Source organism: Ostrinia nubilalis, chromosome 30, assembly GCF_963855985.1.
Source record: "Ostrinia nubilalis chromosome 30, ilOstNubi1.1, whole genome shotgun sequence".
Taxonomy (NCBI): domain Eukaryota; kingdom Metazoa; phylum Arthropoda; class Insecta; order Lepidoptera; family Crambidae; genus Ostrinia; species Ostrinia nubilalis.
Window position 1 is genome coordinate 4,874,882 of NC_087117.1, and position 27,912 is coordinate 4,902,793.

At 38.1% G+C, this 27,912-nt stretch overlaps 1 protein-coding gene across 1 annotated transcript; it reads left to right on the top strand.

Moving 5' to 3' along the window:
* Nucleotides 1-233: 233 nt before the first annotated feature.
* Nucleotides 234-25,562, top strand: LOC135086050 (adrenodoxin). Its single transcript, XM_063980817.1, has 3 exons — nucleotides 234-531; nucleotides 17,226-17,405; nucleotides 24,927-25,562. The coding sequence occupies exons 1-3, from the start codon at nucleotides 392-394 to the stop codon at nucleotides 25,081-25,083; spliced, it is 477 nt and encodes a 158-aa protein (XP_063836887.1). The 5' UTR covers nucleotides 234-391; the 3' UTR covers nucleotides 25,084-25,562.
* Nucleotides 25,563-27,912: the final 2,350 nt, after the last annotated feature.

Consider the following 27,912-nt stretch of genomic DNA (forward strand, 5'->3'; position numbering starts at 1 on the left):
ACAGACACATTTGAAAATTTTTCGGCCATTTTAGAGAAAAAATTATTTAAAATGATAAAATCTTTGCAACAAAAACACGTTTTGGTTTATTTTTTGCATGATCCAAAAATATTTGTGTGGAATGAAACGTTTCATAGAGATGTGCTTTTCGCTCGGATTAGTCGAAAATTCGACTTACGTGTCCATTTGACACTTTCTCATTTCTCTCAATACCCACCCAACACTAGTGTTAACCTAAAAAAATTTACAATTCAGGGTCAAGTTTTAGAATAGATAAAATTGATATAATTATCATAAAAAATTGTGATTTAGCCATTGTTTCCGTGAAATAAACACATAAGCTCAGTCCTTGAGCGGTGTTGTCGCAGATAAGTTGTTATAAGCCACAAAAATGTTGTTCAGAAGTATATTCAGAACACTATCTAGTCCGCGTAGTTATTTAGTGAATTATAACCATTTAGGCACTAGTTTGAACAATTTTCGACACATCGCTCCGCTGTCGACCACCAGGCTGGCGTTAAAAGACGAGAAGTGAGTAGAACTTTGGCTATTTCATCATTTCGTAAGGTAGGTAGGTTATGTGGCAGAAGAACTCTCAAGGTATTTTGTACATAACATTTTATCAACTTTCTAAGTAATTTCTTCATAAAATTGCTATTTAAAAGGTGTCTCTGAAGCTGCAATATTTTTTATTTTAATTAATTAACAGTTCTTTCAAAAAGTTCATTAAACGGTCAGTGTATAGGAAACGGGGCGCTATGGGGCACGAGACTTAGAAAAATTTTTATGAAAAAAATTTTTTTTTTGAATTTTTGGCTTTTTTTGCCGGGAATGTTTAGAATAGATAAAAATAAGACTAATCTTCAGATAACTTTTTTTTCTAGGACCAACCGTTAACTTTCTAGAGCCAATTAAAAGTGCGCTATCAACACTTAGAATAATTTCGACGAGTTTTTTTTTTCTTCAATTATTTCTTGTTTTCTTGCAAGAATCGCATAGAAGACGTAAAAAAAAGCACAAAAGCTTATATGGTCTACCTCTCTAAAACAAACGCTTTCAGATTTAGAGCCAATTAAAGGTGGCTTCCGACACTTAGAATAATTTCAATCAAAATTTTTTTTCCCGAAAGTGGCGATTCTTTTGATGCCATCATGTAGGGGACCTCAAACCAAGAAAAAAAGGTCATGTACTTCATCCCCGTAGGACCAACCCCCGACCCTCTAGAAGCGATTCAAGTTTTACGGTTTTTCCAAAAAGTTCTAATTTTCGCAAATCTATGCTGTCATCGCTTAGAGGATGTCGAACCAAGGAGAAAAGGTCATGTAGCCCACCCCCGTAGGACCAACCCCCTCCCGTGTAGAGACGACTGAAGTTCTAAAGCGTGCTTGTATAGGAACCGGGGCGCGACACTTAGAATAATTTCGATCAAAAAATTTTTTCCCGAAAGTGGCAATTCTTTTGATGCCATCATATAGGGGACCTCAAACCAAGAAAAAAAGGTCATGTACTTCATCCCCGTAGGACCAACCCCCGACCCTCTAGAAGCGATTCAAGTTTTACGGTTTTTCCAAAAAGTTCTAATTTTCGCAAATCTATGCTGTCATCGCTTAGAGGATGTCGAACCAAGGAGAAAAGGTCATGTAGCCCACCCCCGTAGGACCAACCCCCTCCCGTGTAGAGACGACTGAAGTTCTAAAGCGTGCTTGTATAGGAACCGGGGCGCGACACTTAGAATAATTTCGATCAAAAAATTTTTTCCCGAAAGTGGCAATTCTTTTGATGCCATCATGTAGGGGACCTCAAACCAAGAAAAAAAGGTCATGTACTTCATCCCCGTAGGACCAACCCCCGACCCTCTAGAAGCGATTCAAGTTTTACGGTTTTTCCAAAAAGTTCTAATTTTCGCAAATCTATGCTGTCATCGCTTAGAGGATGTCGAACCAAGGAGAAAAGGTCATGTAGCCCACCCCCGTAGGACCAACCCCCTCCCGTGTAGAGACGACTGAAGTTCTAAAGCGTGCTTGTATAGGAACCGGGGCGCGACACTTAGAATAATTTCGATCAAAAAATTTTTTCCCGAAAGTGGCAATTCTTTTGATGCCATCATGTAGGGGACCTCAAACCAAGAAAAAAAGGTCATGTACTTCATCCCCGTAGGACCAACCCCCGACCCTCTAGAAGCGATTCAAGTTTTACGGTTTTTCCAAAAAGTTCTAATTTTCGCAAATCTATGCTGTCATCGCTTAGAGGATGTCGAACCAAGGAGAAAAGGTCATGTAGCCCACCCCCGTAGGACCAACCCCCTCCCGTGTAGAGACGACTGAAGTTCTAAAGCGTGCTTGTATAGGAACCGGGGCGCGACACTTAGAATAATTTCGATCAAAAAATTTTTTCCCGAAAGTGGCAATTCTTTTGATGCCATCATGTAGGGGACCTCAAACCAAGAAAAAAAGGTCATGTACTTCATCCCCGTAGGACCAACCCCCGACCCTCTAGAAGCGATTCAAGTTTTACGGTTTTTCCAAAAAGTTCTAATTTTCGCAAATCTATGCTGTCATCGCTTAGAGGATGTCGAACCAAGGAGAAAAGGTCATGTAGCCCACCCCCGTAGGACCAACCCCCTCCCGTGTAGAGACGACTGAAGTTCTAAAGCGTGCTTGTATAGGAACCGGGGCGCGACACTTAGAATAATTTCGATCAAAAAATTTTTTCCCGAAAGTGGCAATTCTTTTGATGCCATCATGTAGGGGACCTCAAACCAAGAAAAAAAGGTCATGTACTTCATCCCCGTAGGACCAACCCCCGACCCTCTAGAAGCGATTCAAGTTTTACGGTTTTTCCAAAAAGTTCTAATTTTCGCAAATCTATGCTGTCATCGCTTAGAGGATGTCGAACCAAGGAGAAAAGGTCATGTAGCCCACCCCCGTAGGACCAACCCCCTCCCGTGTAGAGACGACTGAAGTTCTAAAGCGTGCTTGTATAGGAACCGGGGCGCGACACTTAGAATAATTTCGATCAAAAAATTTTTTCCCGAAAGTGGCAATTCTTTTGATGCCATCATGTAGGGGACCTCAAACCAAGAAAAAAAGGTCATGTACTTCATCCCCGTAGGACCAACCCCCGACCCTCTAGAAGCGATTCAAGTTTTACGGTTTTTCCAAAAAGTTCTAATTTTCGCAAATCTATGCTGTCATCGTCTAGAGGATGTCGAACCAAGGAGAAAAGGTCATGTAGCCCACCCCCGTAGGACCAACCCCCTCCCGTGTAGAGACGACTGAAGTTCTAAAGCGTGCTTGTATAGGAACCGGGGCGCGACACTTAGAATAATTTCGATCAAAAAATTTTTTCCCGAAAGTGGCAATTCTTTTGATGCCATCATGTAGGGGACCTCAAACCAAGAAAAAAAGGTCATGTACTTCATCCCCGTAGGACCAACCCCCGACCCTCTAGAAGCGATTCAAGTTTTACGGTTTTTCCAAAAAGTTCTAATTTTCGCAAATCTATGCTGTCATCGCTTAGAGGATGTCGAACCAAGGAGAAAAGGTCATGTAGCCCACCCCCGTAGGACCAACCCCCTCCCGTGTAGAGACGACTGAAGTTCTAAAGCGTGCTTGTATAGGAACCGGGGCGCGACACTTAGAATAATTTCGATCAAAAAATTTTTTCCCGAAAGTGGCAATTCTTTTGATGCCATCATGTAGGGGACCTCAAACCAAGAAAAAAAGGTCATGTACTTCATCCCCGTAGGACCAACCCCCGACCCTCTAGAAGCGATTCAAGTTTTACGGTTTTTCCAAAAAGTTCTAATTTTCGCAAATCTATGCTGTCATCGCTTAGAGGATGTCGAACCAAGGAGAAAAGGTCATGTAGCCCACCCCCGTAGGACCAACCCCCTCCCGTGTAGAGACGACTGAAGTTCTAAAGCGTGCTTGTATAGGAACCGGGGCGCGACACTTAGAATAATTTCGATCAAAAAATTTTTTCCCGAAAGTGGCAATTCTTTTGATGCCATCATGTAGGGGACCTCAAACCAAGAAAAAAAGGTCATGTACTTCATCCCCGTAGGACCAACCCCCGACCCTCTAGAAGCGATTCAAGTTTTACGGTTTTTCCAAAAAGTTCTAATTTTCGCAAATCTATGCTGTCATCGCTTAGAGGATGTCGAACCAAGGAGAAAAGGTCATGTAGCCCACCCCCGTAGGACCAACCCCCTCCCGTGTAGAGACGACTGAAGTTCTAAAGCGTGCTTGTATAGGAACCGGGGCGCGACACTTAGAATAATTTCGATCAAAAAATTTTTTCCCGAAAGTGGCAATTCTTTTGATGCCATCATGTAGGGGACCTCAAACCAAGAAAAAAAGGTCATGTACTTCATCCCCGTAGGACCAACCCCCGACCCTCTAGAAGCGATTCAAGTTTTACGGTTTTTCCAAAAAGTTCTAATTTTCGCAAATCTATGCTGTCATCGTCTAGAGGATGTCGAACCAAGGAGAAAAGGTCATGTAGCCCACCCCCGTAGGACCAACCCCCTCCCGTGTAGAGACGACTGAAGTTCTAAAGCGTGCTTGTATAGGAACCGGGGCGCGACACTTAGAATAATTTCGATCAAAAAATTTTTTCCCGAAAGTGGCAATTCTTTTGATGCCATCATGTAGGGGACCTCAAACCAAGAAAAAAAGGTCATGTACTTCATCCCCGTAGGACCAACCCCCGACCCTCTAGAAGCGATTCAAGTTTTACGGTTTTTCCAAAAAGTTCTAATTTTCGCAAATCTATGCTGTCATCGCTTAGAGGATGTCGAACCAAGGAGAAAAGGTCATGTAGCCCACCCCCGTAGGACCAACCCCCTCCCGTGTAGAGACGACTGAAGTTCTAAAGCGTGCTTGTATAGGAACCGGGGCGCGACACTTAGAATAATTTCGATCAAAAAATTTTTTCCCGAAAGTGGCAATTCTTTTGATGCCATCATGTAGGGGACCTCAAACCAAGAAAAAAAGGTCATGTACTTCATCCCCGTAGGACCAACCCCCGACCCTCTAGAAGCGATTCAAGTTTTACGGTTTTTCCAAAAAGTTCTAATTTTCGCAAATCTATGCTGTCATCGCTTAGAGGATGTCGAACCAAGGAGAAAAGGTCATGTAGCCCACCCCCGTAGGACCAACCCCCTCCCGTGTAGAGACGACTGAAGTTCTAAAGCGTGCTTGTATAGGAACCGGGGCGCGACACTTAGAATAATTTCGATCAAAAAATTTTTTCCCGAAAGTGGCAATTCTTTTGATGCCATCATGTAGGGGACCTCAAACCAAGAAAAAAAGGTCATGTACTTCATCCCCGTAGGACCAACCCCCGACCCTCTAGAAGCGATTCAAGTTTTACGGTTTTTCCAAAAAGTTCTAATTTTCGCAAATCTATGCTGTCATCGTCTAGAGGATGTCGAACCAAGGAGAAAAGGTCATGTAGCCCACCCCCGTAGGACCAACCCCCTCCCGTGTAGAGACGACTGAAGTTCTAAAGCGTGCTTGTATAGGAACCGGGGCGCGACACTTAGAATAATTTCGATCAAAAAATTTTTTCCCGAAAGTGGCAATTCTTTTGATGCCATCATGTAGGGGACCTCAAACCAAGAAAAAAAGGTCATGTACTTCATCCCCGTAGGACCAACCCCCGACCCTCTAGAAGCGATTCAAGTTTTACGGTTTTTCCAAAAAGTTCTAATTTTCGCAAATCTATGCTGTCATCGCTTAGAGGATGTCGAACCAAGGAGAAAAGGTCATGTAGCCCACCCCCGTAGGACCAACCCCCTCCCGTGTAGAGACGACTGAAGTTCTAAAGCGTGCTTGTATAGGAACCGGGGCGCGACACTTAGAATAATTTCGATCAAAAAATTTTTTCCCGAAAGTGGCAATTCTTTTGATGCCATCATGTAGGGGACCTCAAACCAAGAAAAAAAGGTCATGTACTTCATCCCCGTAGGACCAACCCCCGACCCTCTAGAAGCGATTCAAGTTTTACGGTTTTTCCAAAAAGTTCTAATTTTCGCAAATCTATGCTGTCATCGTCTAGAGGATGTCGAACCAAGGAGAAAAGGTCATGTAGCCCACCCCCGTAGGACCAACCCCCTCCCGTTTAGAGACGATATTATTACCACCTAGCTAGGTAGGTAGGTAGGGTCATTGCGCTGGTTTTCCGTCCAGCTCCTGTTTTCGTCCATTTGACCGAGTTGCCACAAACAAGTACGTAAAATTTGAATACAAAGCTACCTTTCCGTGCAAGTTTGAACTTGTTGCAATCTATAATATCTAAGCAACAGTTCTACCTACATACAAATGTAATTTGACAAGTAGTGACTCCAAAAAACCCTACAAAAGTTGTTGCTGGATACAGGTACTGAAAACGTCATCGGGTTATAAAAAATGTGCCGGCGGTGAACTTTCACGGTGAGTAGGTATATTATAGTTTATTTACTGTTTTAGCTACTTTATGTAATGTTTTTGGCATATGTCTAATTAATAGCATAATAAACACTATTTTAAAGGTTTATTAAAGTTTTTGTACAAAAATCTTAGATAAATGAAGTTGACTAATAATAGGAAACCCTAACACCTAGTAATATTTTGTAAAGATATTTTTTTTTTCTTCCAATATGATCTTCATTGCTATTACTTTAAAAAGTTTAGTTTACGTCCACTTTTTCACAGTGTTATACGTTATACTTACCCACTATTAAAAGGATGTGGACGGAAACTAAAAACACTAAAAACCAGATTGTGACAGTGACGAGAACCGGCGCAATGACCCTACCTACCACGTGTTGCGATAAAATTATTAGGATTAGGTACCTAAGAAGCGAAGCCGCGGCCGCGGTCCGATAGAAGCTACACTTGGCGTCAAACTTAGATTAATTAAGCGCGTCAAATAAATCGCACCTCCCGCGACAAACACTTTCAAACGGCAAACTTATGTACCTATCCCCACATCCCACCAATATATTGGTATCATTCTAAAGCCTAGATCTAATTAAACTTCATTTCATTATAGGAAAGGTTTTTACCCCAAAAATGTGTCTTTAGAAGGATCCAGTGTCTCTTTTTAAAGCGACAGGTAGTTACGCTTGAGCCAACTTTTATGGTTATAAATATAAAACTGTTAAATTGGGATTTATCGCTATTCGCTATCCATCTGTTAAAGAAGACGTCGAGTGTAGTTGGCCAACAGCGAGCGGGTCAATATTCTATCTAACCTATCACAATAATAGAATGCTACATCACTGCCTACGTTCTACAAAAATCTTCCATTCCTATCTAGCTAGCTAGGTAATGCAGGCTAAGTAGCCTACCGTTTTCGTTAATTTTATTCAATCATCAAAAATGCATATAAAAATTATCTTCATACAAAATCATTAAACCACAAAACAACTTATTGTCCCTGTAGGATAAGCATCAGGGTCAGGTTTCTTTACTATTATAAAGTTTTTATTTATTTTTGGTAGGATAGACTAGGAGCTGACTAAATTTTTTAATCACCTATGTCATGTTAATATTTATTTGAAAAAATATGATTAAGTAAAATATGGGATTGAGTCATGTGCCTACCTATTTATTCAAATTAAATAATAATCGTGTGATTGTATTTTTTATACTAGTAAGTATTACTTTTTTATTTCTCTACTTATCAAAATTATAATCCTGGCGCAGACGGGTAAAAATGATGAAACAGACAAGGAAGGATATTTTTCTGTTTAATAGGTTACACCTCAAATATGGTTTATAGTTTTGTGTACAAACAAATACGTGCGGGCCGCGGTATTACGTTCAGCGCCGCGGCCATAGTAGAATCCGCGGCATAGCCACGTGAGTCCTTCTTAGCAACGATATTGTCGGTGTGTGCGTGGGACGACGCATACGTACGGGCGCGCTCACAAACAAAAACAGTGCTTAGATTGTCACCCTTAAATCTCGTTGGGTACCGCTACGCGTAAAAATGTACTCAATCATTTCGTCTATAGAGTCTAGACTTGGGTAGTTCCTGAATGAATGATACAACTGAAGTAAGAAGAGTAAAACGTAGGTACAAAGAGCGAGACAGATGCACGGCCCGGATCGCGTGACCCCGGTCAGAGTTCAAGCTAGTTTCGCGCCTAATCCAATCCAACTTTAATATTTGAGACAGTGCAAGCGGAAATATTCTTTATTGACTAGGAATTAAGACTTATTTTTTTATGGTTTCAGTATATCTCGGAGGTGATTTTTAAGTAAAGTTTGTTTATTTTTGTAATTTTTGCTAGTTGAATACAACTTGTTTTAATATTATTATTGTGACCGACCGAATTTATTGATTTTTAATTACGCCAACCTAAATTTTTGACTGCCGATAATCTCCAGCTCCAGCTCCTAAATGTTTGATTTGTAGTCATTACAACAATAGATAATACATAAGCAATGCAATTTAACTGAATATGAAGTAGTAGTGAATAGGTAGATACCTACTACATCTGCTGAACTTGTTTGTTGTCAAAACTAGGTAGGTACATGAAGTTTGTTCAATGCCGATAAATTTTGACATGGCCGATGATATTTTGAAGGTGTATCTACTTGACGTAGTAAAAGAGTTCGCAACTGCGCTAAATAGGTAGCTCTTAAACTCATAATAAGAGTAGATAGGTACCTAAAACTTTATTTAATCTTACTTAGTCTAAAATATATAACTCAAAGGTGACTCACTGACTAACATTGTGATCTATTAACGCACAGCCCAAACCACTGGACGGATCGGGGATCGGGCTGAAAATATTTGGCATGCAGGTAGATGTTATTATGACGTAGGCAAGTAGGCATCCGCTAAGAAATGATTTGACGAAACTAACCTTATGGGGTAAGGGGTACTATTACCACTAAGTATTACTTATTTTGTGTCCACGCTTACGAAGTCGCGGGCGGCCGCTAATCCTACTAATATTATAAATGCGAAAGTTTGGATGTCTGGATGGATGTATGTTTGTTACTCTTCCACGCAAAAACTACTGAAAGGATTTTGATAAAACTTTACAGCAGTCGTTTTTATAACCCAGAATAACATATCTGATGAATTTAAATAAAAATAGTTTAAATTTAGCAGACGCAGTTTTATTGCAGAGAGATTACCACAGACAACAAGATGGCGACATAGAGCGATTTGTCTATTAACTAGAGACGTAACTACATACTAGTGTAGACCTGCTGAATCGGTAAATAGGGTTCAATATTAATAAATACAACACTCTCACCTAATTTGAACCCTTGTTCTTAAAACATAACTACCTTAAAATCAATACAAATAACATTTTGCATCTAAAGTAAACTTAAAGACATATTAATAACTCTCACCAAAAATTAACAGTTTTAGTAACGTGCAAGTTTCTTAATACCAATTTTATTTCTAAGATACTGAAACTTGTCTCTAGGTAAAGCTTTAGTGAATACATCAGCAAATTGCTCCTTAGTACAAACATAATTGAGATCAATTTGTTTCTCTACATATTTCTCCTTTATAAAATTATATTTGACATCGATGTGTTTACAACGCTTATGGTAATCAATATTTTTGATTAAACAAATTGCACTTTGGTTATCTATATTCAAACAAATTGAATCCTGATTGAATTTACCAATATCTAATAACAGTCTCTTCAACCACAAAGCTTCTTTTGTCGCAGAACAGGCGGCCATAAATTCCGCTTCAGTGGTGGAAAGTGCAACGCTTTGCTGACGTTGTGTTGCCCATGTTATTGCTGCGCCGTTTTTGATAAACACATATCCCGTCAACGACTTTCTTGTAGACGTGTCTTTAGCAAAATCTGCATCACAGTATGCCTCTACTTGGTTCTGCTGTGATGTTTTATAACACAAACCATAGTCTTTGGTTTCTTTCAAGTATTTCATTATTTTCTTGACAACATTCCAATGTGTATGATCAAAACAATTGAGATATCTACTCACCAGACTGACTCCATACATAATATCTGGTCTGCTTACCACTGCCAGATGCATAAGTAAGATATTGCTTCATTGTATGTTTGTGGGACTTGTTCTGCTGATACCTTGTTATCTGTACATATATATGTATTACCTTGCATTTTGTTCATTCTCGCTTTAGATCTTGTAATTACTCCTGACATAATTTCTGTTTTATCTATATTTTCTTGAGAACATTCATCTGAACAGAAATCATTATTTGAATCATCTTTTGTAGTATCAAAACTTTCAGTTGTGTCATAATCAGAAATGACAGTGTCATTCATGACAGTTTCTTCACTTTTTCTTCTTGAAGCCGAATCCGATAAAGGTAATATTACATAGTCTTGTTTAACTGAGTTTTCTAAAAAGACCACATCTCTGCTTATTAATACCTTTTTCGTTTTGGGATCCAGAAGCCTGTATCCTTTAGTCTGTTCACTGTATCCAACAAATATCATTTTCTCTGTCTTTGTATCCCATTTCTTTGATTTTTCTTTTGGAACATGAACCAATGCTTCGCAACCAAATACTTTCATGTGAGTTAGAATTGGCTTTTTACTGCTCCACATTTCTTCCGGTGTTGCAAAAGACAAAACTCTTGTAGGACATCTATTTGTAATGTAGGATGCAGTAGATATTGCTTCTGCCCAATACTGTTTTTGAAGTTTTGCATTTAACAGCATACATCTAGCTCTTTCCAGCAATGTACGGTTCATTCTCTCTGCTAAGCCGTTTTGTTGAGGCGTGTACGGAGCTGAGGTTTGATGCAAAATTCCAGATTTCTTCAAAAAGTTTTGAAACTCATTGCTTAGATACTCTGTACCATTATCTGAGCGTAAGATCTTTATAGTCGAATCAAGTTGATTTTCAGCAAACGCTTTAAATTCTTGAAATTTTTGAAATACTTCTGATTTCTTCTTTATTAAGTATACAAAAACTTTCCTGGTATAATCATCAATGAAGGTTACGAAGTAGCGAGCACCTCCAAGAGATGGTACCTCCATTGGACCACAGACATCGGAGTGAATAAGTTCTAGCTTCCTTTTTGCTCTTGAACCTTCTGAAGGGAATGGAAATCTTGTCTGTTTCCCTTCCATGCATGATACACATGTCACTTTATCTGCGTTTTCTAATTTTATTCCAGTACTTTCTGACATTTTCTTCAAGTCTTCAAAGTTCAAATGTGCCATTCTCTGATGCCATAGATAACAATCATTTTCGATAGTAGCAGATATGTATGCCAAAGCTCTAGGTGTATTTAGCCTGTACATATTGTTTACTTTGGTAGCCGCCGCAACTTGTTTCTTTGTCTTGTTTAGTACTTTACAACCTTGCGTGTCAAACTCTACCTTACAGCCACTATTAATGATTTGACCAACTGAGAGTAGGTTGGTAGCCAGCTCTGGAATATACAGCACATTCTGTACTTGGATAGTTTCTATTTTACCTTGCGTATTGACCACATTCAGATTCACCTTACCACAGGCCTTTACGGAGAGCTTCATGTCATTGGCCACTCTTATTGTGGAAATCGGAGGTAGAATTTCATCATACAGTAGGTCACGGTGCTTGGTCATATGCATTGACGCTCCAGAATCAATGTACCAGTTACTGTCGTTGTTTGTGGATGCAGACAACACTGCGACATAACCAGAATCGGAGTTCTCACTTGATTTTGCGTCTTTCTTCTGCTTGTTTCTACAGTTTTTGCTTATGTGCCCGTATTTATTACACACAAAGCACCTTGGGCCTTTACCACTTTTATTCTTATCGAAAGTTTGACCTTGTTTGACATACTGCGCCTGATTCCCTTTGTTTTTCACAAACAGTGCGCTAGACTCAGAGTTTCTGACATCTTGCAGAAGCTTAGTCTTCACGGAATCGGCTGTTATTCTTACACCAGAGCTCTCGAGTGCCATAATCATCGGCTGATACACTTCGGGCAGGCCAGCGAGTAATAGAGTGCCAAGCCACTCGTCATTCACTTCAAACCCGATGTTTCTTAGCTTGTGTGCGGAGGTCATTATTTTGTTCACATAGTCTTCTATGTTCAGACAACTTTCAAGAGTGGTTGTGATCAGATCTCTTAGCAATCCAACACGGCGTGTCAAACCGTTATCATCGAACGCTTTGGCGAGGTTATTCCATACTTCTCTTGCAGTTTTGGCCTCTTGAATATGTACGTAGTTGATAGGATGTACAAGTAAAATTATTTTCGATTTGGCCTTCGTGTCAAGTTTGGAATCAACAGGCTCCTTCGCCGTTATACAGCACCAAAGTTCCTCATGTTCGAGATATGTTTGGACTGCGAATTTCCAAGTGGGATAATTATCTCGTCCTGTCAGCTTTTCGATTAACGCCATTGTATTATTTGACGACATTTTTGCTGATTTTTAAAGATGGAACCACGTGAAAATTTTTGCAATATTTTTGCGTATTTCTCAATTTACTAACTGTTAAACTATTTGTTTTATTCCACTGTTCACTTTTATGCAAAAATCAGGTGGCCTGGGCCCATAACCTGATGAATTTAAATAAAAATAGTTTAAATTTAGCAGACGCAGTTTTATTGCAGAGAGATTACCACAGACAACAAGATGGCGACATAGAGCGATTTGTCTATTAACTAGAGACGTAACTACATACTAGTGTAGACCTGCTGAATCGGTAAATAGGGTTCAATATTAATAAATACAACAATATCCTACGAATATTATAAATGAGAAAGTTTGGATGATTGGATGTATGGATGTCTGGATGTTTTTTACTCTTTCACGCAAAAACTACTGAACGGATTTTGATGAAACTTTACAGTATTATCCTACCTAATATTAAAAATGAGAAAGTTTGGATGTATGGATATCTGGATGTGTTTTACTCTTTTACGCAAAAACTACTGAACGGATTTTCATTGAAACTTTACAGTAATCCTACTGAATATTATAAATGCTAAATTGGATGTATGGATGTCAGGTCTGGATGTTTGTTACTCTTTCACGCAAAAACTACTGAACGGATTTTGATGAAACTTTACAGTAATTATCCTACCTAATATTATAAATGAGAAAGTTTGGTTGTATGGATGTCTGGATGTGTTTTACTCTTTTACGCAAAAACTACTGAACGGATTTTGATGAAACTTTACAGTAATCCTACTGAATATTATAAATGCTAAATTGGATGTATGGATGTCAGGTCTGGATGTTTGTTACTCTTTCACGCAAAAACTACTGAACGGATTTTGATGAAACTTTACAGTATTATCCTACCTAATATTATAAATGAGAAAGTTTGGATGTATGGATGTCTGGATGTTTCTTACTCTTTCACGCAAAAACTACTGAACGGATTTTGATGAAACTTTACAGTAATTATCCTACCTAATATTATAAATGAGAAAGTTTGGTTGTATGGATGTCTGGATGTGTTTTACTCTTTTACGCAAAAACTACTGAACGGATTTTGATGAAACTTTACAGTAATCCTACTGAATATTATAAATGCTAAATTGGATGTATGGATGTCAGGTCTGGATGTTTGTTACTCTTTCACGCAAAAACTACTGAACGGATTTTGATGAAACTTTACAGTATTATCCTACCTAATATTATAAATGAGAAAGTTTGGATGTATGGATGTCTGGATGTTTTTTACTCTTTCACGCAAAAACTACTGAACGGATTTTGATGAAACTTTACAGTAATATTATTGTTTATAATCCAGAATAACATAGGCTGTAATTTATGACGATCTGTGACAAATGAATTTTCACGCGGAAATTAGAACTTTTTGGAAAAATCGTAAAACTTGAATCGCTTCTAGAGGGTCGGGGGTTGGTCCTACGGGAATGAAGTACATGACCTTTTTTTCTTGGTTTGAGGTCCCCTACATGATGGCATCAAAAGCACCGCCACTTTCGGGAAAAAATTTTTTGATCGAAATTATTCTAAGTGTCGCGCCCCGGTTCCTATACAAGCACGCTTTAGAACTTCAGTCGTCTCTACACGGGAGGGGGTTGGTCCTACGGGGGTGGGCTACATGACCTTTTCTCCTTGGTTCGACATCCTCTAAGCGATGACAGCATAGATTTGCGAAAATTAGAACTTTTTGGAAAAACCGTAAAACTTGAATCGCTTCTAGAGGGTCGGGGGTTGGTCCTACGGGGATGAAGTACATGACCTTTTTTTCTTGGTTTGAGGTCCCCTACATGATGGCATCAAAAGAACCGCCACTTTCGGGAAAAAATTTTTTGATCGAAATTATTCTAAGTGTCGCGCCCCGGTTCCTATACAAGCACGCTTTAGAACTTCAGTCGTCTCTACACGGGAGGGGGTTGGTCCTACGGGGGTGGGCTACATGACCTTTTCTCCTTGGTTCGACATCCTCTAAGCGATGACAGCATAGATTTGCGAAAATTAGAACTTTTTGGAAAAACCGTAAAACTTGAATCGCTTCTAGAGGGTCGGGGGTTGGTCCTACGGGGATGAAGTACATGACCTTTTTTTCTTGGTTTGAGGTCCCCTATATGATGGCATCAAAAGAATTGCCACTTTCGGGAAAAAATTTTTTGATCGAAATTATTCTAAGTGTCGCGCCCCGGTTCCTATACAAGCACGCTTTAGAACTTCAGTCGTCTCTACACGGGAGGGGGTTGGTCCTACGGGGGTGGGCTACATGACCTTTTCTCCTTGGTTCGACATCCTCTAAGCGATGACAGCATAGATTTGCGAAAATTAGAACTTTTTGGAAAAACCGTAAAACTTGAATCGCTTCTAGAGGGTCGGGGGTTGGTCCTACGGGGATGAAGTACATGACCTTTTTTTCTTGGTTTGAGGTCCCCTATATGATGGCATCAAAAGAATTGCCACTTTCGGGAAAAAATTTTTTGATCGAAATTATTCTGTGTCGCGCCCCGGTTCCTATACAAGCACGCTTTAGAACTTCAGTCGTCTCTACACGGGAGGGGGTTGGTCCTACGGGGGTGGGCTACATGACCTTTTCTCCTTGGTTCGACATCCTCTAAGCGATGACAGCATAGATTTGCGAAAATTAGAACTTTTTGGAAAAACCGTAAAACTTGAATCGCTTCTAGAGGGTCGGGGGTTGGTCCTACGGGGATGAAGTACATGACCTTTTTTTCTTGGTTTGAGGTCCCCTACATGATGGCATCAAAAGAATTGCCACTTTCGGGAAAAAATTTTTTGATCGAAATTATTCTAAGTGTCGCGCCCCGGTTCCTATACAAGCACGCTTTAGAACTTCAGTCGTCTCTACACGGGAGGGGGTTGGTCCTACGGGGGTGGGCTACATGACCTTTTGTCCTTGGTTCGACATCCTCTAAGCGATGACAGCATAGATTTGCGAAAATTAGAACTTTTTGGAAAAACCGTAAAACTTGAATCGCTTCTAGAGGGTCGGGGGTTGGTCCTACGGGGATGAAGTACATGACCTTTTTTTCTTGGTTTGAGGTCCCCTACATGATGGCATCAAAAGAATTGCCACTTTCGGGAAAAAATTTTTTGATCGAAATTATTCTAAGTGTCGCGCCCCGGTTCCTATACAAGCACGCTTTAGAACTTCAGTCGTCTCTACACGGGAGGGGGTTGGTCCTACGGGGGTGGGCTACATGACCTTTTCTCCTTGGTTCGACATCCTCTAAGCGATGACAGCATAGATTTGCGAAAATTAGAACTTTTTGGAAAAACCGTAAAACTTGAATCGCTTCTAGAGGGTCGGGGGTTGGTCCTACGGGGATGAAGTACATGACCTTTTTTTCTTGGTTTGAGGTCCCCTACATGATGGCATCAAAAGAATTGCCACTTTCGGGAAAAAATTTTTTGATCGAAATTATTCTAAGTGTCGCGCCCCGGTTCCTATACAAGCACGCTTTAGAACTTCAGTCGTCTCTACACGGGAGGGGGTTGGTCCTACGGGGGTGGGCTACATGACCTTTTCTCCTTGGTTCGACATCCTCTAAGCGATGACAGCATAGATTTGCGAAAATTAGAACTTTTTGGAAAAACCGTAAAACTTGAATCGCTTCTAGAGGGTCGGGGGTTGGTCCTACGGGGATGAAGTACATGACCTTTTTTTCTTGGTTTGAGGTCCCCTACATGATGGCATCAAAAGAATCGCCACTTTCGGGAAAAAAAATTTTGATTGAAATTATTCTAAGTGTCGGAAGCCACCTTTAATTGGCTCTAAATCTGAAAGCGTTTGTTTTAGAGAGGTAGACCATATAAGCTTTTGTGCTTTTTTTTACGTCTTCTATGCGATTCTTGCAAGAAAACAAGAAATAATTGAAGAAAAAAAAAACTCGTCGAAATTATTCTAAGTGTTGATAGCGCACTTTTAATTGGCTCTAGAAAGTTAACGGTTGGTCCTAGAAAAAAAAGTTATCTGAAGATTAGTCTTATTTTTATCTATTCTAAACATTCCCGGCAAAAAAAGCCAAAAATTCAAAAAAAAAATTTTTTTCATAAAAATTTTTCTAAGTCTCGTGCCCCATAGCGCCCCGTTTCCTATACTCCAACCCATTAAACCTTATCAGCTCCTATCTAAAAGTTGTTGGTTTTGCACTTGATTGAATATAATTTAATTATTTTGGTACTTATTGCGGTGATCTTGTTGTAAGCAGTAATTGTATGATTTTAACCAACTTCAGTCTTAAATAAAACTTTAAAAGTAATTTATTCTCTCTTCAGTAACATTTTTCATTGACTGACTGAAATCGTTGGCATCCTTTTAAAATAGGATTGTACTCATGATACATACCCCAAATATGAGACAAATCAAATACAATGTGTATCATTCTATTTTTAGTACCAAATAAATATTTTTTCTTTCTTTCAAATCCAGTGATAGAACTTATTCATCATAATTATCAGGACATATTTAAATTTTCACTAAAGGAGGCCTCTAAACCAGACATAAAGCAAATCAAGGAAGATTTAGACTCCCTACTTCTTTCTAAGCTAACACAGCCACCCAAAGTTGGCATCTAACAATAACGTCCAAATTTACAAACATTACTATGAGATCTCACAGAACCCTATTCAACACTGTGTGTTCGATTTACTTCTTCATTTAAAGCATCTTTGTGAATATGGTTGTAAGTCCCATTTCGATCTGTGCTCTGTAATCTTTTACCATTTATCGTAGAAATTGCACAGGTCCTCATTTACTTCACCATCCCAGTAGTAACTTCTTTCTAAAATAAATATTTTCTTACAGGGTCAAAGTGTCATTCACCCTGCACGATGGCAAACGGATAGACACAGAAGGGAAAGTCGGAGACACACTACTTGACGTGGTTGTAAACAACGACCTGAACATCGAAGGCTTTGGTGCTTGTGAAGGCACGTTGACGTGCTCGACGTGTCACGTTATATTAAAACAGAAGGACTATGACAGGTAAATTAATTTTGTGTCATCATCAGTAGGGCTAAGATGCGCGCAGCGATAAGCTAATGATTTTACATGATATGCCCATACATTTAGAGGTCTAAAATAGTGATGCAACGAATACTACTTTTACGAATATTAAATCTACTATTCGGCGAATACGATTATCTCTACATTATCATGAAATACTCATAAAGGACATCATCCATTTTGGTCCAAAATCAAAAGTACCGGCCAAAAAATAAAAGTGCTGTATTCTGATAGAATACGTCCGCCTTAGCATTTATTACTATGGCACCAAAGCTGTAGCACCACTGTGCATCGTAGTATTTGAGTTCTAAAAATATATGAAACGACTGACTTTGATCTCAAATACTACGACGCACAGTGGTGCTACAGCTTTGGTGTTATAGTAACAAATGCTAAGGCGGACGTATTCTGTCAGAATACAGCACTTTTTTTATTTATTGGCCGACATTTTTGATTTTGAACAAAAAATGTATGAATCGTCGATGAATTTTAGATCTCAAATACTCGACGCACAGTGGTGCTACAGCTTTGGTGCCATAGTAACAAATGCTAAGGCGGACGTATTCTGTCAGAAGACAGCAATTTTTTTTATTGGCCGACACTTTTGATTTTGAACAAAAAATGTATGAATCGTCGATGAATTTCAGATCTCAAATACTCGACGCATAGTGGTGCTACAGCTTTGGTGCCATAGTAACAAATGCTAAGGCGGACGTATTCTGTCAGAATACAGCACTTTTTTTTTTATTGGCCGACACTTTTGATTTTGAACAAAAAATGTATGAATAGTCGATGACTTTTAGATCTCAAATACTCGACGCACAGTGGAGCTACGGCTTTGGTGCCATAGTAACAAATGCTAAGGCAGACGTATTCTGTCAGAATACAGCACTTTTTTTTGTTGGCCGGCACTTTTGATTTTGGACCAAAAATATATGAAACGTGGATGATGTCCTTTAACTCTTTTATTGTGGTTAATGTTTTAGTAATTAACATTTACAAATGGCATTTTTTTGTTATTATATCGTTGTTCTTTGTAACTAATCACAAAACAAAATAATACTTACACAATCGACCTGCTATTGACTGACAAATTCCGGAATAGTGTTCGGCGACACACACATGTGGGACAAATTTAAAGAAAGTATGTATTTGTTATTATTATTTCACCGAATACGAATATTCGGTAAATATCTACTATTCGGCGTATACGAATATTCGTATTCGTTGCATCACTAGTCTAAAATCATTGGTAAGATTTTAATACGGCGCGCATCCTAGCCCGGCAAGTCATTTAGTCTCCACTGCTGGAGCACGACCCTCTCTTATTTACCAGAGGCGAATGGAGTATTTGGTCTACACTTCCCACTGACTAAGGCGATTATCACACTACACCGCGCTCCGCCGGTACGCGGGATGACAGATTTAATCATTATATGCAAGTAACTCAGTTTGTATAGAAAACACGCGCGGCACAACACACTGACAACGCGTTTGCGCGCGGGATTCGTTATATGTACGCGCGCGGACCGCGGCGGAGCGCGGTGCAGTGTGATAATCACCTAAAGGGAGGCTAAAAACTACGAATTAGTTGCTGTCATCATTTCATCATTTTAGGCAAAGGACGTTCGCTGCTGAATATAAGCCTCCCCCAATGATTTCCATATTGACCGGTTGGTAGCAGGCAGCCTGCATCCAGTGCCTTCCTGCTAATATTACTTTATTACATGCTAAATTGTATAATGGTTGTGCCAACTCAACTTTGGAAATGTTTCCAGATAATAAATAGATTTATTTGTTCCGGAGCTACAGATGTATGCATTTCCATTATTTCCTAACAATCCATTATTCATATACTGACGTACTAAAACGGTATTCTTTCTTTTGAATCATAAATAACTTATCAAATATTTATGACCCGTTAGCTGAATTATTAAAGTCAAAAGTATCCTTATTCTCTTCCAAATAAAGGGTAATTTGTAAATACTGCATTATTCAGTTTTCAAAGTTTTGACAATTTAGATTTTCGTAATTTTGGATGACGTTTGTGGACATGCAGTTACGAAACTCAAAGAAGAAATTAAAATAAAAAATGGATGAATGTTTGTTACTCTTTCACGCAAAAACTTACTAGAAATTAATTAAACTTTACAGAACTATTTTATTTCTATTAACTTATCGTTGGTACAACCAAATGACGTCCACTGCTGGACAAAGGCCTCCCCCAAGGATTTCCATAACGACCGGTCCTGCGCTGCCCGCATCCAGAATCTTCACCAGATCGTCGGTCCACCTATTGGGAGGCCTGCCCACGCTACGTCTTTCGGCCTGCGGCCGCCACTCGAGAACTTTGCCCCAACAGCCATCAGCTTAACGAGCTATGTGCCCCGCCCACTGCCACTTGATTTTAGCAATTCTGCAGGCTATATCGGTCACTTTGGTTCTCCTTCCGTATTGTTGTTATGGGGTTTAATTAATAAAGCGCCATGATTATTTATTTCAACTTGCTTGTTTATTGCAATCTTACACATGCAAAATATAAATTACAACGGAGCACATCAAAACAAAACTTTTCAGTCGGCCATTTTTCTACAGAGAGTGACCATAGACTTTGAGCTAGCTTTTTAAACTCTAAACCATAAATAAATGTTTAGTGTTGTCATTACTCAACACTCTTCCTCAACATAAACATTTATTTACATATTCATACAGTCCCAAACCTTCAATTAAACTATAGAATACATTTTTACTTAAAGGCTTAGTTAAGATATCAGCTAACTGATTTTTAGAATTAACATAAACAATATTTATCAAATTTTCTTCAACCTTTTGTTTAACAAAATTAAATTTTACATCAATATGCTTTAATCGCTTTATATCACAACCTTTCAACGATTTAATTGTACTCTGGTTGTCTTCAAAAATAGTTACAGTTGGAACATCTACATTTAGGTCATTTAGTAATTTAATCATGAAACAAGCTTCCATTACAGATTCACACAAACTAACATACTCAGCTTCAGTTGTACTAAGTGCAACACTACTTTGCTTTTTAGATTTCCATACAACAGTATTGTTATAAACTTTAAATAAATATCCAGATGTTGACTTTCGATCATTATCTCTAGCAAAATCAGCATCTGCATATCCAACAAGTGGTTCACTTAAGTCATTTTTAGTATAAAGTAATACAAAGTTAATTGTCTTTTTAACATATCTCAATAATCTCTTTAAAGCACGCCAAAGTTCGGCATTAGGTTTTGATTGAAATCTACTTAAATAATAGACAGATGTAGCTAAATCTGGTCTTGATCCTACAGTTGCATACATGAGAGAACCTATGAGAGATCTACATTGTTTTTCATAAGACAAGTCAATTTCCAAGTTTTCATCAAATTTAAAGTTATGATCCATAGGTGTGTTACAGCCTTTACAATCTGACATATTAAACAGTTTTAAAATTCTTTTAAGATACTTTGACTGATCAATAAAAATTCCTTCAGAACTCTTTCTTATAGAAATACCCAAGTAAGTTAAATTATTATCCCCTAAATCTTTCATTTTAAATTGAGCTTTCAAAAAGTCTTTTACTGAATTGATATCTTTAATATTTTGTCCAAGAATTAATAGATCGTCTACGTATAAAAGTAAGTATGTTTCCCCTTTAATATATAAACAATAGTCATTATCCGAGCGTTTAAAACCATAAGAAGTAATAGTCTCATTGAATTTTTCATACCAATATTTAGGTGATTTCTTCAGTCCATATAACGATCTCTTGAGTTTGAGTACACAATTTTCTTTAACATTCATTCCTTTTGGTGGTTTTAGGTATACATCTTCGTCAATCCTCCCATACAAAAAGGCTCCTTTCACGTCCATTTGGTGTATAGTATAATCCCTCTTAGCAGCTACTGATAACAATGTCCTTAACGTTTGTAGTTTCAATACCGGTGAATAGATGTCTTCAAATTTCTCTTCCTGTTGGAAACCTCTAATGACTAATCTAGCTTTACATAATTTACCTCTTTCTGTCTCTTTCTTTGTAAATACCCATTTTCCATCTAATATCTTCTTATCTTTCGGTTCTGGTACGATTTCAAATGTCTCCGTTTCTTCTAAAACTATAAGTTCCTCTTTTACAGCTGTTAACCAATCATTTTTGTCCTCTCTCTCTTCAATGTCCTCATATCTTACCGGTGTATCTTCATGTTGACTGCTTAATAATGCAAATAGAGCTTCATCACTTTCTTCGTCAAAATCCGCAACATAGTCCTTCTGCCATAATGGTTTCTGTCTTTTCCTTTTTTGTCTTTCTTGTTCTTCCTTTTCCAGTTCTTCACTTTCTTGCTCATTTTCATTGTTTTCAGAAGTTTGGTTCTTTTCTTCTTCATTCTCTATACTAGTTTCTCCTCCTGTTCTGTCTGGTTTCTGTTCTTCATTTTCACACTCTGTATAGTCAGGGATAAAAATTGTCTTTTCCGGTTTCTTTAGGTTTTCATCAAATATCACATTTCTTGCCGTCACTGCCATGTTATTTTCTTCATCAAATAATTTGTATCCTCCTACATTATATCCAATCATTATCATTTTCTTGCCTTTGTCATCCAATTTCTTCCTCAATTCTTTAGGAACGTGATTGTAAGCAATGGATCCAAATACTCTCAAATTCGAAACATCAGGTTTTCTTCCTTCCCATAATTCACTAGGTGTAGTATCTCTTCCTGCAACTGGACTCCTGTTTGTAACGTACGTAGAATATAATACTGCTTCTCCCCAAAATTCTTTTTTCATTCCTGCATCTATCAATATTGTTCTCGCTTTATCCATGAGGGTTCTGTTCATTCTCTCCGCCACACCATTCATCTCCGGATTATAAGGTACTGTATGCTGCATGACTATTCCATTTCTGTTACAAAAATCCCTAAACTCATTAGACAAGTATTCGCGCCCATTATCCATTCTCAATTTTAAAATGTTACTATTAAAATGTTTAGTTACCATGTTATAATAATATAAAAACTTTTTGAAAACTTCAGATTTATGTTTTATCAAAAATACCATAGTGAAATGTGTAAAGTCATCAATAAAAGTGACAAAATAATTTTTGTCATCCCAAGTGGTTGGTGAAATTGGACCACATACATCAGTATGAACTAATTCTAAAGGTTTCTTGGCTCTATAGCCTTTATGATTGAATGGCTGTCTAGTACTTTTACCCAATAAACAAGATTCACATAAATCACTCTGTGTCGTTTTATTTTTTAAGTCCGATAAACCTTTTACCATGCAATTTTTCGCCAATAAATTTAAATTACTTGAACCCAAATGACCAAAACGTCGGTGCCACAATTCATAAAGATTTACATCAGGTTTATTAATTAAATGGCAAGATTTTACTGAAGTTACTAAAACATTCACTGTGTACAAAGTTTCAGAATTATTACCAATCATTAGTATGTAATCTTTTTCAAAAACTCTTACTTTACCTTGAGAAAAACTGACAGTCAAACCAGCATTTTCCATTTTTGATACAGACAATAAATTTTTTCTTAAGTCAGGGACATAGTAAACATTTTTAATTATGCATTTATATTGCCTGTTGCCTACCTTACTAATTACCTCTATGTTGCCAATTCCTATTGCTTGTAAATTAATACCATTTTTGGCAGCAGCAATGAGACGTGGTTTTGTTAATTGTATATAGTCCACAAAATGTTCTCTTGTGTTAACTAAATGATCTGAACACCCTGAGTCCACACAAAATTGTAGTTCGCAATACTTTTCTGCACACTTATATTTTTGCACACTTTCTTCACACTGATTATTTTCACTCACAAATGCACTAGGATTATTTTCCGTATAATTACTCTCCTCTCTCCGTTCTTGACTCTGGTAGTTTCTCCCTCGGCCATGGCTCCATTCTTGTCCTCGTCCTGTATTGTTGTATCCTTGTCCTCGTCCTGTATTGTATCCTTGTCCAGTATAGTATCCTCGTCCTGTATTGTAGAATCCTCTTCCTGAATTGTTATTTCCTCCTCTATATGTTTGTCCCGATCCAGTAGTATAATTTCGCCCTGTAGAATAATTGTTTCCTTGTCCTCGACCTCTGCACTGGTATTTCTTATGGCCTGGCTTCCCACAGTTGTAACAATTGAAGGCACTCGAGCTCGTCTCTTTGTTGTTTTCATTAAACTTTTTCTTCTTTTCTTCCTCTGCGAGAAGTCTTTCCATGACTGTGCTCAGTTTCAGGTCTCCCATTGTCTCTAATGCGGTGACTACGCCCTCGTAGCTTTTTGGCATAGATAAAAGTATGTAGTTAATTTTTTTCTCGTCTGACAAAACTGATTCTGCCTCCTCCAACTGAGTGCAGATTTCTTGAATTTTGGTAAAATGTTCTTTCAGTGGTTTGCTCTCTAGATACTTTATTTCGTTCAGCTGTCTTCTCAAAAACAATTTTCCTCTTGTACTTTTTTCTTTGAAGTTTTCCTCTAAGTTTTTGTACATTTTAAATGCACTTTCTTGGCGTACATATTGAAGATGACTATCAGCCACTGCGCTAATTATTAGAGCCTGTGCCCTTGCTTCGAGGCTCTTATTTTCGGCTTTCTTGGAGAAATTTTCGTCAATCACAGCGCCCAGGCAATTTTCCTCATTTAGCATACTTTTCATTCTAAAAGCCCAATTCGAAAATCCTTCCCCATTGAATTGTGCAATGTTATATCTGTTGTCTTTCGAACACGACATGATGACGATGATATTCGTAGATGTAATTTTCGGTACCATAAACCTTTCCAACAATGTCCTCCACTCGTGGATGCGATTGAACTTAATTTCTTGTGACAAATTCTTCTGGGCCCATAACTATTGTTGTTATGGGGTTTAATTAATAAAGCGCCATGATTATTTATTTCAACTTGCTTGTTTATTGCAATCTTACACATGCAAAATATAAATTACAACGGAGCACATCAAAACAAAACTTTTCAGTCGGCCATTTTTCTACAGAGAGTGACCATAGACTTTGAGCTAGCTTTTTAAACTCTAAACCATAAATAAATGTTTAGTGTTGTCATTACTCAACATTCCGATCTCCTCATTTCTGATTCGATCACGCAGGGAAACTCCGAGCATAGCCCGCTCCATCGCCCTTTGGGTGACCTTGAGCCAACTAATGCGCTGAGTTCGAAACTCAGTGTCGCATTAGAAATTCACACACACAAAGTAATCAAAAATATATATGCTCATTACCCACTGTGGTATCAGTACTCAACGTTCGAATAATCTTTAATATTACGCAAGCAATGTAAACTGTTTACATTATGACGTCGCTGCTGTCATCATTGCTGTCACGAGCATTGTGTTCTGTTTTTGGGCATATTGCTGCGACACCAGCCCCGCCCCCTTGTCACATCTCCCTTTAGTTTCTGTGATGTGTGCCTTGAGCCTTCACTTATCATACATGCTATAATGTTTAACGATATTATAAATACTTTCCAGTTTACCAGAAGAAGTTACCGACGAAGAAAGGGATATGCTGGATCTAGCTTACGGTCTCACAGACACCTCTCGCCTCGGCTGCCAGATTGAGCTGACCAAAGACTTGGACGGATTGGAGGTGAAGGTGCCAGAGACAATCAACGACGCCAGGAGTTGATGACCGACCATAGATATACAGGCCTGTAATTTTAAATCATCTAATGGTATTGGTAAAGTCTGGTCTGTGAGCACGTAGAATTTTGTCCAATGACCCCAAGCTATCCATCCTTATCGCTCGCGCGTAATTATGTTGCTGTCGCGCTCGCACACTCACTGCGGGCGCCCGTCGCACAGTCGCGACAGCAATATAATTACGCGCGAGCGATAAGGATGGGTAGCTTGGGGTCATTGGACAAAATTCTATGTGCTCACGGACCAGGCTTTAGACGTATAGTTAGTACTAGTTAATTGACATACTTTGATTCCGCAAAAAATGATGTTGCCTTTGGAAAGAGCCCCAATAGTAGTCCATATTGTATGAGAATGCTTAATTTCGTAAAATTACGTAGTTACAAATTGAAAAAATATAATTCGTAATGATAAAAAGTTTTATAGGCCTAAAATGTTATAATTTGACCGACATTTAGTTTAATATGACCAAAAAGAGACGGTTCAAAATAGTTTTAAACTAATTGGCATAAAAAATATTTATTGTGACGTAAAAATGCCTTTTGAATTGTCCCTTTTCAAGTTAGTAGGTTTTATTTAGACGTTATAAGAGTTTTTATTTCATAGTTAGTATCAAGACTCGATTCTAGCAAAGAATTCGTTTCACAATAGATCAATTTTATAAATAGTAGTTTAAAATTATTAATTTAATGGGTGTGAAGTTGCCTTATTTATATCACCGTAAGAATGTAAAAACCGTTAGATTACAATGTAACTCGCGACTCGCGAGTTTGTAAACTGTCCAAATATTGTGAACAGAACATACTGCTTACAATTTTTACTTTTTTTCTAACTTAACCCGATCCCGTGAAACAATTCATTAAAACCACCCATGTCCCAAAATTTTGTGATCCCGAAACTGCCAGTGTTGCCAGGTGATCGAGATAAAAATAGTCAAATGTCATTAATTTGACTTATCTGCACACATTCCTTAGGCCAGTAGAATTAAACACAAAAATGAATGGGCAACCAATGAAACCATTAAAGCAATAAAATGTTTTGTAGGAATTATTTCCGATTTAAAATCTAATTCTACTGGCCTACCTGTAAAAACAATTTACCGGTAGTCATTATTTCCATTTTTTTCATTTTGGACCAAATCTCCCAAAGTATGGCAGCACTGGAAATTTTTGTACTTCCAAACAATACTCCTTGAAAAACTACATAATCGCGCCATACAACCCGACTTTCCCAAATGTTGCCAACTACTCGAAAAATGCATTTGAAAAATCGAAAAACTTACAATTTATAACACATTTCCAGTGTTGGTGACATAAATCCGTCTCAAAAAAGTCGATCCCTTGACCTACTTATGTTTTTAAATAGTAAAAAATAAATTAGTACCTACCTACATGATAGTTCATGCATTTCCAAACATAGTTTAGTAATAATCAATGAGGGCTATCGTTTTAGCGCTCACCAGTTAGCGCCACTGTAGAGTAAGGTCCTGTCACTTGCTAGTAGCGAAGACAGTGGCACCAACTGGTGAGCGCTAAAGTGGTAGGAGGACTATCGCATTTGCACTCATCAAGATGGCGCCACTGTAGGGTAAGGTCCTGTCAATCGCCAGGGGTGCCAACTGTTAAGTATAAAAACGATAGCCCTCATTGTAATAATAGCTCAATATTATATTTAGGGGCAGCTATAGCAAAAGGGCTTCCAATTTCTCCCTATCCAATATTTTTTACATTTATGTTAAGTTGTAGAAATAAAAAAATATGTAATTTTATTTATCGGCAAAAATTTAATTTTCGCAGTTGTTTTGTTAAAATTCTAATCTATAAAATGTCCTGTCGATGGATTTAATTTTATAAAATTGTTACGTTATCTTTGACATTAAAAAGTTTATTTTATAAAAAATAGTATATTCGGTGCTACATAATTTAAATTCATTAGTTGTTTAGACACACCCAGTGACTTTGTATTATTATTGATTTTGTGTTTATAATGACGAAATATCCAAAGTAGACTAAATGACATTCGTTTTAATTCGATTCGATAAAGTTTTCTACCGATTCGAGGACGCGTGAAGCGACTTCAATATGGGATATAGATGTTACATTGTTTGTATACAGTTTTCACATAGAAATTAAATGAATGTATGTATAATACATATTTGTATTGTAATTTGTATATTAGATTGACCACATAAATACCTATAATACCGAACAAAGAAATGGTTTAAAATTCGTTAAAGAATTTTAATACGTTATTATAGTTTTAGTGTAATTAACTATGTAGATAGAATGAGCATCAAAATAAAATTATGTATTTCTTTATTTACGACTTTTATTTTATCTTTGGGGAATACCGGCAAGTGCAGCGAAGGACGTCCACTCACAAGGTGTACAGACGACCTCATAAAGGTAGCAGGCAGGCGCTGGATGCAGGCCGCTGCCAACCGGCCAATCTAAAAATCATTGAGGGAGGCCTATGTCAGCAGTGGACATCCTGTGGCTGAAATGATGATGATGAAATTAAGAAAGAAAGAAGAACATTTATTATAAACTAGCTGACCCGGCGAACTTCGTACCGCCTTAGCGTAGAGATTTTCTTTATATTTTTTTCCGTAAAAACCTTGTACAGAGTATTAGAAAACTACAAAAAAAAAATCAGCCAAATCGGTCAAGCCGTTTTCATGTTATGTCGTGACAACGGAAAACGGGTTTCATTTTTATATATATAGATTATACTAATTGAATTGAAACTTTTATTTCGTCTTTTTTTGTGACTAGTACTAGCGGCCGCCCGTGACTTTGTACACATGGGTCCCGTTTTA